The sequence below is a fragment of the Nymphalis io genome, chromosome 7, assembly GCF_905147045.1.
Source record: "Nymphalis io chromosome 7, ilAglIoxx1.1, whole genome shotgun sequence".
Lineage (NCBI taxonomy): Eukaryota > Metazoa > Arthropoda > Insecta > Lepidoptera > Nymphalidae > Nymphalis > Nymphalis io.
Window position 1 is genome coordinate 9,129,080 of NC_065894.1, and position 19,172 is coordinate 9,148,251.

The following is a 19,172-nucleotide window of genomic DNA, read 5'->3' on the forward strand; positions in this document are numbered from 1 at the left end:
ACGCGCCGGCCCGGACGTGACGCGATTCAAAATGGCCGAACTGGGAACTCTGTTCAGTTGGTATTATGTGGATAAGAGAAAAGTATTACAATGAGTACTTGGTTAGTTAAATAATATAATTGTAAATCGATTGAGACATATAGCTGTGTAACAATAATTGACAGTATAATTATACCTTACAATTACTTGCCAATAATCTAGAAAAGAGAACATACTCATAGGTACATAAATTAATTATACATTTTACAACTTTAAATATTATATCTAATCGCCTAAATGCTCAAGTGTAAAATTTCATATAATACTGGAACATTATGACAGAAATATCAATAAGTGGAAAAAGTTTACTTTTGATAAGTAATTTTAATTTCTAATTATCTTATGAAAATGAATTTGGATTTGACGATCGTTATAAGTATTTTTCGTTCCCTAGAAGTAGAGCAGTACGATGTATAAGCGATGTTGTGTGAATATACGAAAGTCATTTTAGAAAAGTGTTTTTGCCATTTTAGGCACCCAAAATCTAATTAGATCTTTTCTTACTACCGCCATCTATTATCGATTATAAACAGTATCGAAAAATTATACTTCATTAGTTCTGCTATGTGGCGATAGATGACACTACTATAATAAAACATGGCTACAATTATTAGCGCAGATGATTTTTGGGATTTTTTTGAAACAACAAATTTCATAGAAAAAAACTTAAAATGAAAAACAGTGGGGTAAAGTTTTACTTATTTTACTCGACATTCAATTTTATTTCTCGATTTTTGTTGTATTTTCAATTAATAATGATTATTATTCTGAACATTTCATTGTATATTAAATGTCTACATTTTTATAAAATATCTAATCTGTAAATTTAAAGTAAGTATAGTAATTTTAAATTAAGTAAGTGTTTTTGCCATTTTAGGCACCCAAAATCTAATTAGATCTTTTCTTACTACCGCCATCTATTATCGATTATAAACAGTATCGAAAAATTATACTTCATTTGTATTTATAATAATAATCTTTATTACACACAAAAAAACAAGGAATAAAATGAAGATAATTTAAGACTTAATGTTGAAAATATTTTGGCAAATTATGGCAATCGCGATCTTAAGATTATAGTAGTTATTAAGAGACAACCCCAATAATTTGCTTTGCATGTTTATGTGCAGCAAAATACAATTAAGTTACATTCAAATTATTTAAATCCGTAAAATTAACTTGGTAATGGGTAGCCAATGGGAAATCAAAAAAAAAAACAACAGTTGTGGGCTCAGCAGTTCGGTGCCCTCAGCTCGTGCCCTCGGGATAAGTCGGATTTCGTAGGACGTGCCTTTAATAATAGATAATGTTTTTCTCAATATTCGTATCCATACTATCCCAACTATCCAACTCGGACCTAACCCGAAACTTCGCCCTTTAGTACACATGTATCCCAGCCGAAACACGTGCGTTTTACGACCGCACACTATTGGTTCCCTCGATCGGCCGAGAATAGAGGCCCACAATTTTTTATCCACGGTGAAATATCGCACGGGCCTGTGACCGACGGTCGTTAGCGTGTTTGTTGGGGCTGAGGCGTTTTGTCCGATAATGTTTGTCGTGATTGATGGCTGATCGTACATCAGGTCAATTTTCACCTTGTCAATTTGTGAAAAATATTTGTGTAACATACTACATAAATACACTAGCTATATATATATATATATATATATATATATATATATATATATATATATATATATATATATATATTCGTATTACATTAAATTTGGTAGCAGCCTGTAATTGTCCCATTGCTCTTCTCCGTATAACGAAGGCTTGGTGCTTATTCCACCGCGCTGCTCTCGTGCGGAATAAACAAGCGGCAGATTTTCATCAGAAAAAATATTCCAACCAAATCCAAATTAGGAGTTAAGACAATTATCATGGGTCGAGATCTTCAATTATAGATTCGTGGAAAGATTGCATTTTGAAAGGCGGTAAAATTGTTATCGGAACATTGGAATTGAAGTCCATATAGGTAAGTATTTAAGTGTGATATTATAAATAAAGGTATATTAATCAAAAACCTGTTGGTTGTTCGTAATATAGCAAAATAGATATGAATCGCATAGAATATTTAAATTGTTTGTTTTAATTAAAAACCTATTTTTATTTTATTTTAATGTCAGTAATGGCATTGTTGTTTTGTTTTCACCTTTCATTTGTTTATATCAATGCCAATATTTGGTTATTGAGCATACAAACATATATTATATATGTCAATCCACCGAGCCGAGATAGCTCAATGGTTAGAACATGTGACTCCAAGCCGAAGATTACGAATTCAAAACCGTTACATTGTTAATACATCCACATCATTTAACATCCATTATTATTTATCACGTATTCAGTGAAGGTAAATCTCCAACGAAATTCTTCTACACTTGAATGTGTATCCATCAACCTTGATTTTAGCTGCGTGGTAGAATAAGCTCCAAGCCAACTCAAGAGGCGAGGTAGTAAAATATATACAGATAAGTAATTGGAATAATTAATAAAAGATTCGTTTTATGTTAAAAAAAATATTTTATTGTTATAATATAAATATTTTATACGAATATTTTTAATTTAATGAAATTATCACAATTTTCCTTAACACAAAAACATATAATAAATATGAGGAAAACATATCTATATTTTATTTACATAAATATTAATATATATATAGTTTGTATATACTTATGTTTGTTTATAGCACGTTATGAAATAGTATTAAGACAGATCCGCGTAGTGTTTGCAGTTACTACGCGATCGATTTTAGCGACAATCACGTCATAAGTTGCTTAGGCCTTATGTTTAGTTAAGTTTTTTTTAGTACTTGAAATAATTACAATAGTAACTCGAGGATTGATAAAATAATATCTTTTATCATATTTATAAAATGGTGCTATATCTGTTCGATATCTTAAATCTAAACCTCTACACCGTAACTGCAAAAATGGACAAATGAAAGTATTATTTCATGGCCGTTTTTATACCCGCTTTGTTATAACTTGCTACTAGATGGCGCTGTTAGATATAAATTTCTATACCTTTTATATGATCGCCTTGACATGACGTATGTACACAGGCGTCCTGCCTGTGTACATACGTTCCTGGTTTTGCTTGTAAACTATATAGACCGAAACACCAAAAATTCGTTGAGACGTCACAACGCAGTAATATCATGCCGATTCGAATTTTTGGGTTATGGCCATATAGTCGAGATTAATAATCGATACTAAGACATAAATACTAGTATCATTTGCAACAAAAATATAAAATCAAAATTTAGTTTTTTTTTTTAGTTGAAAAAAAAAATTTAAATACTATTAGTATTACATACCAGACATATTTTGATACTTATTTCTAAAATGACTTGCTAATCATTTAAAATACATATATTTAATTAAATTATAATAATTAATTAATAAATAACAAATATCATTAAATTATGGTTAACATCATTCTTTATAAATTATTTTTATTTAATCTTTAGTTATTATTTGGACAATAGTTTTTATTATTCTATTCCCTTTTTCATAGTGAAGTAAGTTTAGTGATGGATCATTGATCTTCTCTTCAAGAAGATTAATTAATTCTACTCGTATCGTCTTCAACATTTCAGCAACCTGTAAAATATGTTTTTTATTTATTAGTTTGGATTCCTGTGAGTTGGCTGAAAGACACAAGATTGGTGCCAAATAAACCAATTTAAAAAGTATATTTGGCGCGAAAAATTTTGTCGAGAAGTTAGATGTCATTTCGGTTTTACGTATTATATCACTAATATCAAATAATTCAAAATGTAAATATCTGAACTAAGTGACGAGATACATTAAAACATTTTTCATTTTAATATTTCATCGCCTTATACGGTATTTTTTATATTAAATATTCTGACAGTTGCAATTCGGTAAAGCTGTTGGTCATGCGCCTGATATCTCTCCGGCCAAGTCTGATTCATGAAATACTCGCTAAATTCACACACCTTTTGCAGAATTAACGGTTTTCAGCCAAATCCTCATTCGTTACATCTCTAATATTTAGTAAAAGAAAAACAAATTTTCAGGACATTTATACAATAATAAAACTACATACAATTAAACAATAGATTTAAAAAATAAATATTAAATAAGATAATTAAAAATGTAAAAAAATAAATTAAGCTCACTTCATGTTTTTCAACCTGGAACATTATCCATCCATCTTCTAACGATACAATGAATGTCCCGTTGTGTAGTTCCACTGCTAATGTGCATCCTACAATGATATAAAATAAATTGTCACCGCACATATCCACCAACTCACAGTGATGTAGTGGGGTGAAATAGGCTCAAGGCTTTTACTTCAACGCCATTGCCACTTCTAGGCAACACTTTAAGGATGTTAGTTTACTTTTTAAACTTTGATTTTATATAAAGAGATTATTTTACTTCATTTTATTTTTACTAAAACAATAAAATCGTCGTATTTATATATCTATTCCACAGCTGTCAAAATTATTACTTTTTTAACTTGCCTTTACGACAATTCAAGATTTTATTTTAATTTAAATAGTTTTTGTCTATAATCATAATATGATACTAACCAGAAAATAAAACAAGTGGTAACTGTGGCACCATAGAACATTCTCGAATGAACACCCTCGACGTTTTAACTTTCTCCTGATAAACTAGATACGGGCTAGCATAGTATCCAATGGTCGAATTCACGGAGGAAGGATGTAAGGCTACGTATCCATCGGACTTTGTCTTGAATTTCAGCTCGTCTGGGTTGGGCTGACGGGGTATGGCCCCGCCGGCTTGCATGTGGAAAGATTTTTCTGGAGTTAGCACCTAGAAATCAAAATCATAATTAGTAAAAAATAAGTTGACCACCTTCGATTAATCATTCAATGTACCGAGAATAAAGAACAAGAAACTTCATAGTTACTACTAATTAATTTTTTTTTATTATTACATGCTTAGGTAGTAAATAATATAATTTATAACAAATAATGCAACTTTGATTTTATATAAAATTTCATCAAAAACAAGTTATTATGTTTAAAACCTTTGTAATATTTTATTATATTTATTATGTTATAGCTAATCTTGTATTTTATATTATAATAGATATAATTTTACACAGTGTGGAATTATTATTTATTTATTTATTATATTATGCAGCGTGGAAATGCGGCCTGTATTATGGGCAGCTTTGCGTCGGGTGGGAATTGGGAAGAACTATTTTAAATTTGAATTAAAAAAAAATTGACCGAGTTATCTTTTGTAATAACACATATATATATATATATATATACTATATATATATATATATATACTATATATATATATTAATTATAATTTATGATGTTATAAAACGGATCCATTACCTTGACAACGTTAGGGTATAACGCAGCACACAGTATAGCTGCTAACAACTTGTCGTTATTTCCATTTTTATTTAACTGAAACAAATTCAAACAAAAAGGTTACCGATAATCATATCTTAACAAACTACTTTAAAATGTTTTTCATCATTACGATTAAGATTTAAAAACTCATATATAGGATAAAATATAATTATTAGAAAACACTCATTAAAATCAATATATTGTGTAAAGCTGCCAGTTAGTAATGTAGAGTCTAGCTAGAACTGGGAGAAACTCAGTCGTTGCTCTTTTCCAACAATTAAATTAGAACTACTTACATGCACTATAATTTTACTTCTAAAGGTCGGAATAAGTGTGTTGCTACATAGTATCAACTGCATATCAACTGCGGCTTTTAATGGTGGTAGGGCTTTGTGCAAGCTCGTCTGGGTAGGTACCACCTACTCATCAGATATTCTACCGCAAAACAGCAGTACTTGGTGTTGTGTTCCGGTTCGAAGGGTGAGTGACCAATGTGTTTATAACAGGCACAAAGGACATAACATCTTAGTTCCCAAAGTTGGTGGCGCATTGACGATGTAAGAGATGGTTAACATTTCTTACAATGCCTATGTCTATGGGCATTGACCAATTAACATCAGGCGGCTCATATGCTTGTCTACCTGCCAAATTGTAATAAAAATTGTATATGGATGTAGGTATGTTTGTAAAATTGTTAGGTTAAATTTAAAATTCTAGAGGCAAATAAAAATAAAAATCGGTAGAGATGGAAAAATATAAATTAAACAAACCTCAAAAGAATAGTGCTCCGGAAGTCAGAAAAAGTACCCATATTATTACAACATAGATTTACCAGATGGATAGTAAATCTATTTCCTAAATTATTAATTCTAAGATGCAAAATGCTCGGGCGCCGGTATGATTATATCCGTTTAAAGTTAATATAATGAAATTACGCCTAATAATTTCTTTTTTTTAATTCTTAACAAGTACCAAAGTAAAATTTTACAAAATAAGTTTAACAAAACAATAAGCATAATATTAACTATAAAAAAAATAAAAAAAACTGAATGGGTTAGCAGCTAAAGAATCGTAAATAAATTAAACGTTTCCGATTATGTTTATCAAAGATAATCAACCTGGATGTTTTTTAATAAATATCACTTCGAACATTGACATCAACAAGTTTAGTACTCATTATCATCTACATTGCCCTTATCGAGTAGTAAGTATTATTTATCCATCTTTTTATCAACGTAATATATAAAATATCATATTGAAATAATATCTTTTTATAGAAACGTATACCATGTACCAGGTAGAGTGAATTGATTAAGCGGAATCGAAAAGATGCAATAATATTTTTTTTATAAACATACCTCTTCCCCAGTCAGGATGGCAACAGAATCTTTCCTCATTTTCTTCCGCAACGCCGGCATCTCTGGTACGAAGCCGATGGACGCCAGCAGTCCCAGGAGCTGGTGTTTGATATCGGCCAGCATCGATAGTGTCTTGTGTGACAGGAAGTGGTCGTTTGCGAACACTAACGCCGCATGTGTACTGGATTTTAGTATTTCTTGCCATTTCTGTTGATTTATTATAATTTTATTTCGATTCGATGCAAAAGCTGGATGCTATCCAAACATTCATATTGAACTAAAATATATAATTATTTAAAAAGAAAAAAAATTAAATAATAAGTGTTCCACGAATCGCCGTTTTACCAAATATTTATATTATTGACTTATGTATTAGCATTTGTTAAGGACTAATTTTCACCTGCGTTATAAGGGAGCTTCGTATATAAAAAACAAAACCTATGTCCTTCCATGGGGTTTAAGCTTGCGTCATACTAAATTGTGTCAAAATCGGTTCAGTGGATAAGCCATGATAGTCAGACGGTTACTTTTATAATATCATTCATTATAAGTATAATTATACATTTGAAAGTAATTTTACTATATAGTAATTGTAAAGTGATATTTACTCTGTAAGCTCGTAACGTGGTCAGCTGATCACTGTTGGAACACGCGAATTCTCGTCTCTTCGCGTCCGCTTCAGACTATAAACAAAAACAATTATAAACTATTTATTCCTTTTAGTCTTTTAATCTTATAAAGCTCTTTGATACAACATTTAAACTAAACTTATCATACTGAGCTAAAATACTTGCTATCTTTTTTATCCCAACAAATAATATAGAGATAGCAATATTCTTTATATAAATATTCTAAATATTTTACGATAAATATGATTTCAGTTTCGGTATTAAAGATGTTATTTCGCTTGTAATTGTAATTACACTGGCTCACTCAACCTTCAAACCGAAACAGCATGGTTAAGCCATATTAATACGAAGATGTAACATAAAACTAATACTACCCACCTTCTTCCCAAAAGGAGACAAAAATGGACTTTTATGGCTGAGAAATGCTGCCATAGTCAAAGCCGAATCCACACAACAGAATATAGCACCGAATAACATTAACTTTCCAATTCTGACATCAACTGGCAGCTCTGCCAAATGCCTGCCAAGGGCAGTCAGGACATAAGACTTGTCTAGAGCTCCAACATCTTGAAGACGTGTGAGAGCTCCGTCTATGTTAGACTTTAGCGGGGGCTCTATCGTTTTTCCTGAAGAAAAACAAATAAATGGGTAAGTAATGTATAATGTATAGTAAGAAATTAATATTATAAAAAAATATTTGAAAAAATACACTTAAAAATAATAAATAAGATATCATTGTAATAATCTCATTGGTACTGAAAACAGTATGTATGGAAAATATAAAATTTCAAGTATTTTTTTATAATTAAGATTTAAATATTTTGTAAACAAATGAATGAATAAAATTTGTAAAGAAATCACTTATTAAATGATTTCTTATATTTATCTGGTTTGAGACATTCCAGTCATCAGAAGTTCTAGAAGTCAATAGTTTTCTTTATTTGAAATTTTATTATTTTATTAGCATGTAATCTTAATTTAAATGTTCACATCTGTAATGTTCATCATTATAGATGTAAACAACATTCACCTCGAATTCATCTGTTATTATTAAGATTTTAATCATATTTACCTTTTTTGTTGTGAGCTCAGCTAAATTTTCTTTTTTAATTTATTTTTAGTTAGCAGCTTAGCAAATGAACCAAAATAATTGATCACATTATTATGGGCATACCATAAAACTGTCACTAAAAGTACCATGAAAATTAAGATGTTATGCCACTTGTGTCTATTATTACACTTGCAAACTCACTCTTCACTAACTGACACTATGGCCCACCCAGCATAAACAAGCCTCTATCACAAGAAAAACTATGACAAATGCAAATCAATACAAATCCTAAAAAATCAAAAAAATACTCAGAGAGACTTACCTAAAACATCATGAACACTCATCGATTTGAACAAAGGTAATATCTTCAACTTCAATACCAACTGTTCCAATGGGACCCTGTGTATTTCGGGTACTGGCTGTTCTGCCATATGGTACTGGTAGCGGTGCGAGGTGAACATATGTATGCAGACGCCGGCCATCACTCGTCCCGCTCTGCCTTTGCGCTGCTTCGCGTTAGCGCGGGACACCCACACGAGCTCCAAAGATTCCATGTTACGGTTTGAATCGAATCTGTAGTTCAAGATATGAATGTATATGATAAAAACAATAAACTTTTAAAATATAATCTATACTAATATTATAAATGCAAAAGTAACTGTGTCTGTCTATCACGCTTTCACGGCTAAATTCACTAAATTCACCAATTTTAATAAGGTCTCGTATGAAGCTTGACCTTTACCTACCTTACCTTTCACCTCTATAAAAAGCGGGCAAAAATTAGTTATGTATAAAAATTTTAAAGAACTGATATCATGCCCCCCACCATTTTATTTTTAAAAAAAATCATACCTTTTTTCCTTCATTCTTCCGCAATCCACGACGAAAACACAATCATCAATAGTGACCGAGGTCTCTGCTATGTTAGTAGACAGAACAATCTTCCTAACTCCGGGCTTCATTTTCTTAAACACGAGCGACTGTTCCTCACTCGAGAGTGTTGAATGGAGGGGAACTAAAACGTATCTACCAGTCCTGTAAATAAACATTATTCTTTAATATTTAATAAATTTTATGTACTTGAAGTTGATATATTTAGCTTAAAAAAACTAAGGAACACTTGTGTGCTAACAATTAATGAATTTATGGATAAAACGATCGCCGCCTATTTCTTTTTTTACACTTTTTAAACGAAAAATGATACCAAACAAAGAACGCGTTGAGTTTCTTTCGCCGGCTCTTCTCAGGGCTGGGTGTTTCTTTTCCGAACCCGTGGAACTTTCTAGTTTGACTATCAATTAGTAAGTGTAATGCTTCAATGTTGAATAAATTATTTTTAATTTGATTTGTATTTTGTTTATAAAATATAAATAATTAGTTTTTTTTAACATAGGTATTATGATATTCTCTAATTATTGAAATTTATATTTATTTATTATATTTTTATATATAGTATATTTATATTACTCACTTAGGACTAAATGTGTGACTTTCCACAAGTTGGTCGTACAGAGACATTATTTCTCCTATACCGGGAAGAAATATTAGAATAGCGCCCTCTCTCGGCCAATTGTGATCACCTTCTACTATATAGGTTAGAACATGTTCAATAAGGTCTAAATTGATCTGAAAAAGAAAAAAGAAAATATCAACTATTGGCAATTGTAACTACTATTTATACTGAAATTTAAACATATTTGTTTTAAAGTTGAAATGATTATATATTATTAAAACTAATTAAAGATTTCTGAAATATAATTAAAATTCTAAAATACATCCTGTCTTGTCGTAGACTAACTAAACACAACCGAAAGACCTTTGAGGTGATTTATTTACAATATTTGATTTATAGACATCTATGTAATTTGGTGGTAGGATTCTGTGCAAACTAAGTGCTAAGTCTAGGTAAGTACCACTCTCTCATCACATCTATTCTACCACTAAACATCAAAACGTATATGATCGATCCAGTGTTCCCCTATACACACAAAAGACATAACATCTTAGGTTCCTAAGATTGGTGGCATATTTACGGCGTAAGACATGGTTAATATTTTTTTTGTTCAGTGCCATTTTGCCATTGTCATTGCCTACCTATTTGTAAAAAAAAAAATCTAACCTTTTCAGTGTCCATGAGATATAAGTTTTTACAGGCTGTCTTACTACATTTGGGATATCTCGCAACCATTTGAGATATGGAAAGATTTTCATCTCGTATCGATGTCTTCGGCGGCTCCGTTGATTCTGAACGGACGTCACATGTCTCCAATTCCGTCTCGAAATCGTGTTTTTTATCTCTGTCACCTTAAAGTAATATGAAAAGTGGTACATATTATATTTTTATTAAGTTTGTCAGTTCACTTCCTTAGTCTTCAAGTGAGCATTAGAGCATTGTGATGGTATAAAGTCTAATCCTTGTTTGCCAAGATTATTTTTTATTATTACCTTTTTTAACTTTACGAGCATAAGTACCATTTTCTTCTAATACATAATTTGTCAAATCCATTATTTCATCCACAAACAACTGCTCCACGGGAAAGGTTCTACCTGAAACATAAAGTATTTAGTTACACTACTATTAAAACTGTGTTAAAGCGATTAGGTCCTGCCTCTCATACCTGGTATTTCCAAAACTGGAACCTTGTTAAAATAAACAGAAAACAAATCAGCATTCAATGTAGCACTCATGAGGACAACTGTTAAATCCTTCCTTACTTTGATTAGGTCCCTTAAAATTAGTAATAGAAAATCGCTTTCCTCTGATCTCTCGTGAACTTCATCTACAATAATATGGGTCACTGATTTCAATTGAGGATCATATTCCAATCTCCGTAGCAGTATACCCGTTGTACAAAATGTTAATCTTGTTTTTGAAGATATTTTGCTTTCCAACCTTATCTGTAAGAAATTTTATAAATATTTAATGTTTATATGTATATGTAACTAGTTTTCGGCCGCGGCTTCACTCGCGTGCTGGGGGAGGGAGGGCTTGATCGAGTGTTACGTATAATCTTTCTGTAAAATGTGATAAAATTTCATGATGATCAGTTGAATAATTAAGACGTGACAGCATAACAAACAAACTCACTTTAGCAGTAATTTTTGTAATTTTATTTTTATACATACAATTAATTTTACCGCCAAATAGAAATATCAATTATTGTATTCCCACTTAAAGGTAACCAGGGTATCTACAGACAAAAGGGCATAACATATTAGTGCTAATTAGTTGGCGATGTGGATGTACGGAATGATGGTTAATATTTCTTACAAGGTGAATGTCTATAGATGGTTGCTCCATTTGCACATATTTATGAAATAAATAAAATCAATATCTCCTTATTTTGAAAATCACTATCATGCCTCGGAAAGCACATAGGCTTTGGTACTGCGAATAAACTTTCCGGGCTGTGTCAGGTTTGCCAACAAACCGGAACATAAGAAAGAGAATAGACAGAATTAGAGAAGTGCACCAGTGCACTATAAGATATCTTGCGCAGATCCTAACTATTCTCCCTTGCGAATGCCCATCAGCCATACTCAACCAGAAGGACATCACATTATCACTTACTGAACTGAAATCAAAAAGCAAAATAACCCACCTGGTAACCAACAACTTGACCGGTCTTTTCTACTCTCTCCTCAGCAACCCTTTCAGCGACACCAATAGCAGATATCCTTCGTGGTTGCGTGCATACAATTTCAACATGTTCCCTTCCATTATTTTTATAATTACTTAACCAATCATCAAGTATGTATTGAGGAACTTGAGTGCTTTTGCCACATCCAGTTTCACCACTAATGACTATAACCTGAATAAAAACGACATTTATGTAGCGCCATAATTGTTTAGTTACTTATAAGGCCTTCAGATACCTCGGTATCTACCTCCTATCCTCTACACATAGTTACAACTACATTTCTTATACTATATAGATGTAAGTGCTTTGCATAATTTTTCTCCATTCAAAGCAGATTGCAATCTTATCAGATTGAGAGTAAGGAATAACAGCATGCACAAGTGTTTGTGCACAAAATTGTGCAATATCATACAACCCTTGTACAGTCAGCTCATTCTTGTAAATTGTTCGATTCATAAAATAATATATTTATTACGTAAATTTAATATTTTGTATACGATTTTGACTATAGAATTATTTGTTAAAAAATTATAAATTATAAAATTAATCACAAAATAAAAAAAAAAATTTACCTGTGATTTATTCATTGCATCTAGAATTTCTTTTCTCTTCTGCCATGCAGGTAGTTTTCTTCTATCAGACATCATTCTATTATACCTATTATTTTCTCTCTTTTCTGACCATCGTTTTGCTATTTCACTATTTTCTTTTAATAACTCCTCAACATTAATAGTTGATCTATTGTCTCTGGCTGCACCCTTCTTATAATGGGATGGAAGCTGCTTCTCTTCACTATCTGTATTCTCAATTAACTGTGGGAATAGAGCATCTGACGCTTCAGGAAAATTTCTAGTATCAAATTTTACATAATTAACTATATCATCTTCATTATTTAATAATTCCACTAATGAGTAAATACTTGGTACACCATCTTGTGCTAATATTTTAGCTTCGTCATATAACCTAGCAGTTATTCGTAAACATGTAAGCTCTGGTATCAAATCTGTCCTATGACCTAGTTTGAAAAATAGTAACGGAGGTTGATAAGGGTAGAGAGTACCTTCGGGAAATCTTATTTCTAATTCATAGGAAACCTTTTCACTGTCTTTGTTATCAATTTCGGTTGGTTTATTTTCTATAGGATTTTCATGTAAGAATTTACATTTAGCACCAAATCTACAAGAACCTCGTAGAAAGAGTTTGCATGCTTCTTTCTTTTTCGTTTTGAAATTTGTTTTATGGTTTGTAGTTACTTTTCTTTTTACAATATCAGCATCTTTGTTCTCATATACTTTAGTTAAATAATCCATATTAATTTTGACTGTCCAAACATTATTGTCTTTCACATTGAAATTACTTTCATAAATAGATTCAAGTACAGCTTTTTCATCCATTCTCATTTCCATCAACTCTGACTGTGACGGAACATTTTCTGGCTTATCTTCTTCACTGACATCAATATATTTTTTAAATAGGATTTCTAATGCCTTTTCGACATTTTCAGCTGCATATTCTAAAGCTTCTGCACAATGTGCTTTGTGAAAACTATACCTGGAAAAATAAATAGTGCATAAGTAATTTAAAAAAAAACATTCTAATTATAAATAAAAAACAGAACAAATACTTATTTAACATTTCTTTCTCTATATGTATCATTAAAAAAAACAGTATCTAATGTATATTTTATTACTAGTTTTTAATGCTACTTTGATTTAGATCTCTTTATAATTGAAACCAAAGCCAATATTAGAAAATTTCTTATCTAAATTTAAATTATATTGCAAAGATGCATTTTGTATAGATAAATGTCATACTTCTCTAATTTAGTCAACGCAAATTCTCGTAACCTTGCTTCAGAGGTTTTTATATCTGGTTTAGTATTAAGTGAATAGTCACAGCCACCTTGCACTACTAAGTTACCTCTTTCCATCCAATATCTGTTACTAAGATTCGAACCTTTATCCTGTAAAGGTAAACTTATTTAATTTGCAATCAATGTTTCAATAAAATAATACATTAATCATTGAAAATTAAAGCATTACAATATTACTTATAACATTGTTCAGCAGGGTTTTGTTAAACACTGAGTTCTCTCTTTCTGTTATCATTGATTTGACATTTGAAAGAACAATACAAAGTATTATTTAAGCAAACGCCCCCTTAACATGTTCATTAATTATTTAAACTTTATTAACAATCTTTCCCGCAAATATTGCACAAGATTTTTACAACACTTATATTCGGTGACGAACTTTATTTATCAACGATACTAAAAAAATAAGAATATTAACTTTTCTATCACTTGAATCCTGTAAATTAAATACCTTGTATAAACTCGCACTGCCCAATTTAAAATCAGGCCCATGTATATATCTTAATGTATCCAAAATATTTTTTTGCGAATCCGGGTTGAGACGAACTGTTTGCATTTCAACCTTCAAGGTTGGATGAGGATCATCTTCTACTTCTTCTTTCACTTTCCTGCAATTTTTATGTCATTTTTATTATATATAAGGGTTTTAAAACGTAAGGCAATTTCAATTAGATTTAAGAAACCTTATTCGTGCATCGGCTGGTACTCTTAAGAAGTAATCTTCAGCGAGCTGTCTGCTATTGCAATCCATATTGTAAATATTATGTTCCAGAAGTAAATTTATAAAATAGAAAAATATGTTGTTTTATGAAATTTAGGAGAGGACAAGCATGTTCAGTTGTTACAAACGTCATTAAGATGGAGTGACAGTGTTGCCAGCACTTTGTATATTATAATATTAGGTCTTTCCAACAATTAAATATCAATGTCTACCAAATGTTTTGACACTGTTGAGTGTTTCCAATATAAAAACCTATTTCCTTATTATTTCAATTTAATAGATGATGTAGTGTGAACGATTTTATATAATTCAAAAATTGAAATACTATGCAAAAAAATTATATAATATATAAAAGAGTAAAACTGTCAACATTTTTTTGATTTATATTTTTCTCATGTACTAGATTTGTTTTGAAATGTTTTTTTTTTGTTCGTTTCTGGGGAGTGTATTTTTTTTTAAATTGGCAACTTTACAGGTTTATTTCCAAGTGACATTTCAATATTGAAATGTACAATAAATGTACAATGGCAATATTGCCATTGTAAAATGATTAATATATATTGATATAAATGATTAATAATGACTAATAAGCAAATAAAAATTAAAAGATTTTAGATGAATTTTTACTTTTGAACTTTAAATATAATACGTTCATTTACTTATTTAAATTGTTTGTCATCTTACCATGTCATATGGCCACCATATGACATGGTAAGATTGATATTTCACACCAAAACTGATTCAGATCAAATAGCTAAATCAGATCAGATCGTCATTTAATTTTTACAGGTTTCGATTGAAACTTGAAACCACAATTTATTTGATTGTATTTTCTTAGTAATACCCATTATTGTTTATGATTTATGTCATTTTAATGGAATTTCACTGACCTCTAGGATTATTATTGATATTGATCGATGGGAATCGATGAATTCTTTGTAGTCATTTTCACCTTTACATAATTACTATTTTGCCGACACGTCAACAGCCAAAGCAATAGAATAAATCACTCGTCGTTACTTTTTTTTTTTCGTAGTCCTCTCATCTCGCAGCAACAGGAGGCATGCTGTGCCAATTTTGCTGCCCCTACTTTACTTTATTGTTATAAATATAAAACAATTCGATTATTTGTAAATATAAGTAACTATCCTATTGCCTCAATAAGCATTACGAGTAAAAACTAAAAAAAAATCAAAGATAAGAGGACACTATTTGTGAATTTGCCATCGAGATTTTTTAAAATTCTTTTTTATTTTTGATAAACCTATTAAAATATGGGAGTTGGGACTGTGACAAGAATTAACAGTCTTTAATTATTATTTTCAATGGGACATTCGACTGTTGAGCAAATGCCTCTTCCCATCTTGAGGAAAAGTTTTAGCAACGCTTTGTCAACGCTTCTAGAATGCTGCGCAGTATATAATTTTACTTAATAAGTTGTGAAATAAAATTTACAAGGATTACAACGAAATATAAATCTTACCATTCAAATTCATCGCCAATGGATCGTGTCACTCATAATATCTTATTTGGCCTTCTTTTAATGTTTATATTGGAAGAAGCAATAAAAAAGGGTAAGTTTATAGTGTGTATACACCTTGACGATATCTTGATGTTTAATTAAAGCCAAAATTGACTCTCGTAATAATCTTGATAATCACATATTAATAACTTTTACAACAAGACGAAAGTACTATCTATGTTAAAACTTTTATTATGGTTAATTGCCATGTTTAACAATGAAAAATTAAAAATGTTTATTTAATAAAGAACGACTTCAACATATTTATTATCATTTATTATTTGGTTCACACACTATGTAATCATTATAATTACTTGTTAATAAGAGAATAATGATTTTATAAATGATGCTTTTTTATAGAATAGGAAGGCGTACGAACATATGGCCATCTGATGGTAAGTGGTCACCAACGCCCATAGACATTGGCGTTGTAAGAAATGTTAACCATCGCTTACATCACCAATGTGCCACCAACCTTGGGAACTAAGGTGTTATGTCCCTTGTGCCTGTAATTATATTATATATATAATATTTATATTATGAGTTTTAAAACCTTAATTTTATAATATGTTTATATATTCGGTTGCTATATCTAAATATGTTCATATTTCTTTAAGATACCAACATGATTGTCAAGTATTTAAAAATGTTATTATATTAAATTGAATATCGAGTTACATATCAAATTATTAATTATTCCTTAAGTTTCAAAGCATAATTAAGTGTATTTTAAGCGTATCTTCGGATATAAATGTTCTCGTAGATTCTGAGGACGTTGAGCTGTTCGTCTTCAATGATTTTATATTAAATTGTCCTTAACTTCCGTTGAATTAAAATGACAAATTCGTCATTTTCAATACATGAATAGCCTTGAAAAAAATTAGGATTCAAAGGCTATCACGAAGTCATGCCCACGCATTCACTATACGAAAATTGCATTTACAATACTACCTATTTAACAAGACGTGCAGAATTAATTTCAAGTATCAATAATAAGATGTTTTTTCCGATATATATTTTGTATCTATAATATTATAATGGTTAAAAGATTATGTATACAAAAATTTCGGTGGAAAACTATTAGGAGACCGGAGAAAATTGAAAAACACGATTAAAATACTGTATTTATATACTCCATTTTGATTGTTTAGTAAAATAAGATAATTTTGGATGAATTTTTACGATTACAAATAAAACCCGGAAATTATTTTTAAAATCAAATTACATAATAAACCCAAAAAGTAATCATTTCAAAATAGACGAGGCAGTCACACTATCGATCAGTGCATTGTTACCATATTAAATGGGAATCAAAGACCACATCCTGTATTAAAGGTAAAAATATAATTATGGGGGGAGTATTTTTGTAGTTTCTCTCAAAAGTCATTATGGCACAGCTTATGTGATAGTTTGCTACTGTAAACTATTGTTTACAGTACATAACATTGTACTTATATAAATTAGCGATAATCACTATGCTTATGTGTAAACCTATTAACGTGAGTTAGACACAGTATCAGCAATACCAAACATTCGTTAGTTATTATGTCGGCGAAGATGCAAAAATTCAGCATCGAAATTTTTTTTAAGCAATCGACTCACATTGCTAATTCAGCTTAGCATAAGAATACGTAGCATATATTGAGGGCTTTTTGCAAGCTCGTCTGGGTAGGTGCTCATCAGATATTCAACCGCAAAACAGCAGTAATTGATATTATTGCGTTTCGGTTTGAAGGGTGAGTGAGCCAGTGTAATTACAGGCACAAGGGGCGTAAAATCTTAGTTCCGAAGGTTCGTGGCGCATTGGCTATGTAAAGGATGGTTGACATTTCTTACAATGTCAATGTCTAAGGGCATTGGTGACCACTTACCATCAGGTGACCAATATGCTCGTCCGCCTTCCTATTCAATAAAAAAAAGAATTAATGCCACAGATTAAATTTATATATTTTTAAATATATTAAATAATCTGTGGCATTAATTCTATTTACGAAGATCGACACAAAATTTTAAGTGGGAAAAGCCAAAAATAGTTACTGATGATGAAATGTGGTGAAAATTCTTAGGTTTGAAATCTTGTGTGGTGGAAGTAATGCTGACCTTCAGAGTTGTATGCGAATAACGTATCATATAAGAGGCTTTCTCACTAATATTTTAATACCAAGCCACGCTACAGCTAAGATTAAGGTGGGTTTGTAAATATTTGTGACATGTGACGAATGACTGACGTATTTTATACGATGTGTTAATGTGGAACTTGAATAATCCGGCGTGAAAAAGCTAAGCCTTCGTGTTGTTTCTAAGTGGTTTTTTTTCGTACAAGTTATATAGGTATATATAATGAAGTTATCCATGTTTTTCTTTTCAATTTGATAGCAATCATAAATGTTAATTCAACATAACTGTAAAAAGATAGCCACAGATTTCAACGTGTAGTTCATTATGAGTAATTTATATGTATACAAAGAAATAACGATCCAACAATAGAGATGCACATCAATGTACGATTGATTCATGATAGTATAGTGCTTAGGTAATCATTATAAAAAAAATGAATATATTATATATAAAACGATAACAATATAAATTGTTAAACATATTTAGCAGTGTATTTATTGAATTATGTAAATTATAGTTCATAGAATCCAGATATAAAAAATGTGGATAAATCGGAATTTGTAAAAACGTTAAACATCGTCAATCAGTCTTGTGGGGGGTCCACATCATTATCACTAACTTGGTAACTTGGTTTTCGCGTCAGTTCAAGCTTTTCAAGGATGTTCGCAATTCATTTTCTATTCCAAGTGGATGTGTGCCGTCAACGCCAGCTACGAACTTAGAACGCATCAACTCTTTTATCAAAAGAGGAATAACGACTAGGGTAGGGTTAATTAAATATATTCTAAATAACTGTAGCATAGGTGACTATTGGTAAACTTAATTAGCACTAAAACGATT

At 30.7% G+C, this 19,172-nt stretch overlaps 1 protein-coding gene across 1 annotated transcript; it reads right to left on the minus strand.

The window, feature by feature from the left end:
* Positions 1–2,687: 2,687 nt before the first annotated feature.
* LOC126769430 (putative ATP-dependent RNA helicase DHX57) lies at positions 2,688–14,816 on the minus strand. Its single transcript, XM_050488217.1, has 18 exons — positions 14,655–14,816; positions 14,423–14,579; positions 13,913–14,061; positions 12,671–13,649; positions 12,060–12,269; positions 11,076–11,355; positions 10,903–11,004; positions 10,577–10,761; positions 9,929–10,083; positions 9,310–9,492; positions 8,780–9,030; positions 7,785–8,032; positions 7,386–7,460; positions 6,778–6,984; positions 5,399–5,473; positions 4,613–4,859; positions 4,196–4,284; positions 2,688–3,653 (listed from the first exon to the last, which is right to left on the minus strand). Exons 1-18 carry the CDS (start codon positions 14,720–14,722, stop codon positions 3,510–3,512), a joined length of 3,804 nt encoding a protein of 1,267 aa, XP_050344174.1. The 5' UTR covers positions 14,723–14,816; the 3' UTR covers positions 2,688–3,509.
* Positions 14,817–19,172: the final 4,356 nt, after the last annotated feature.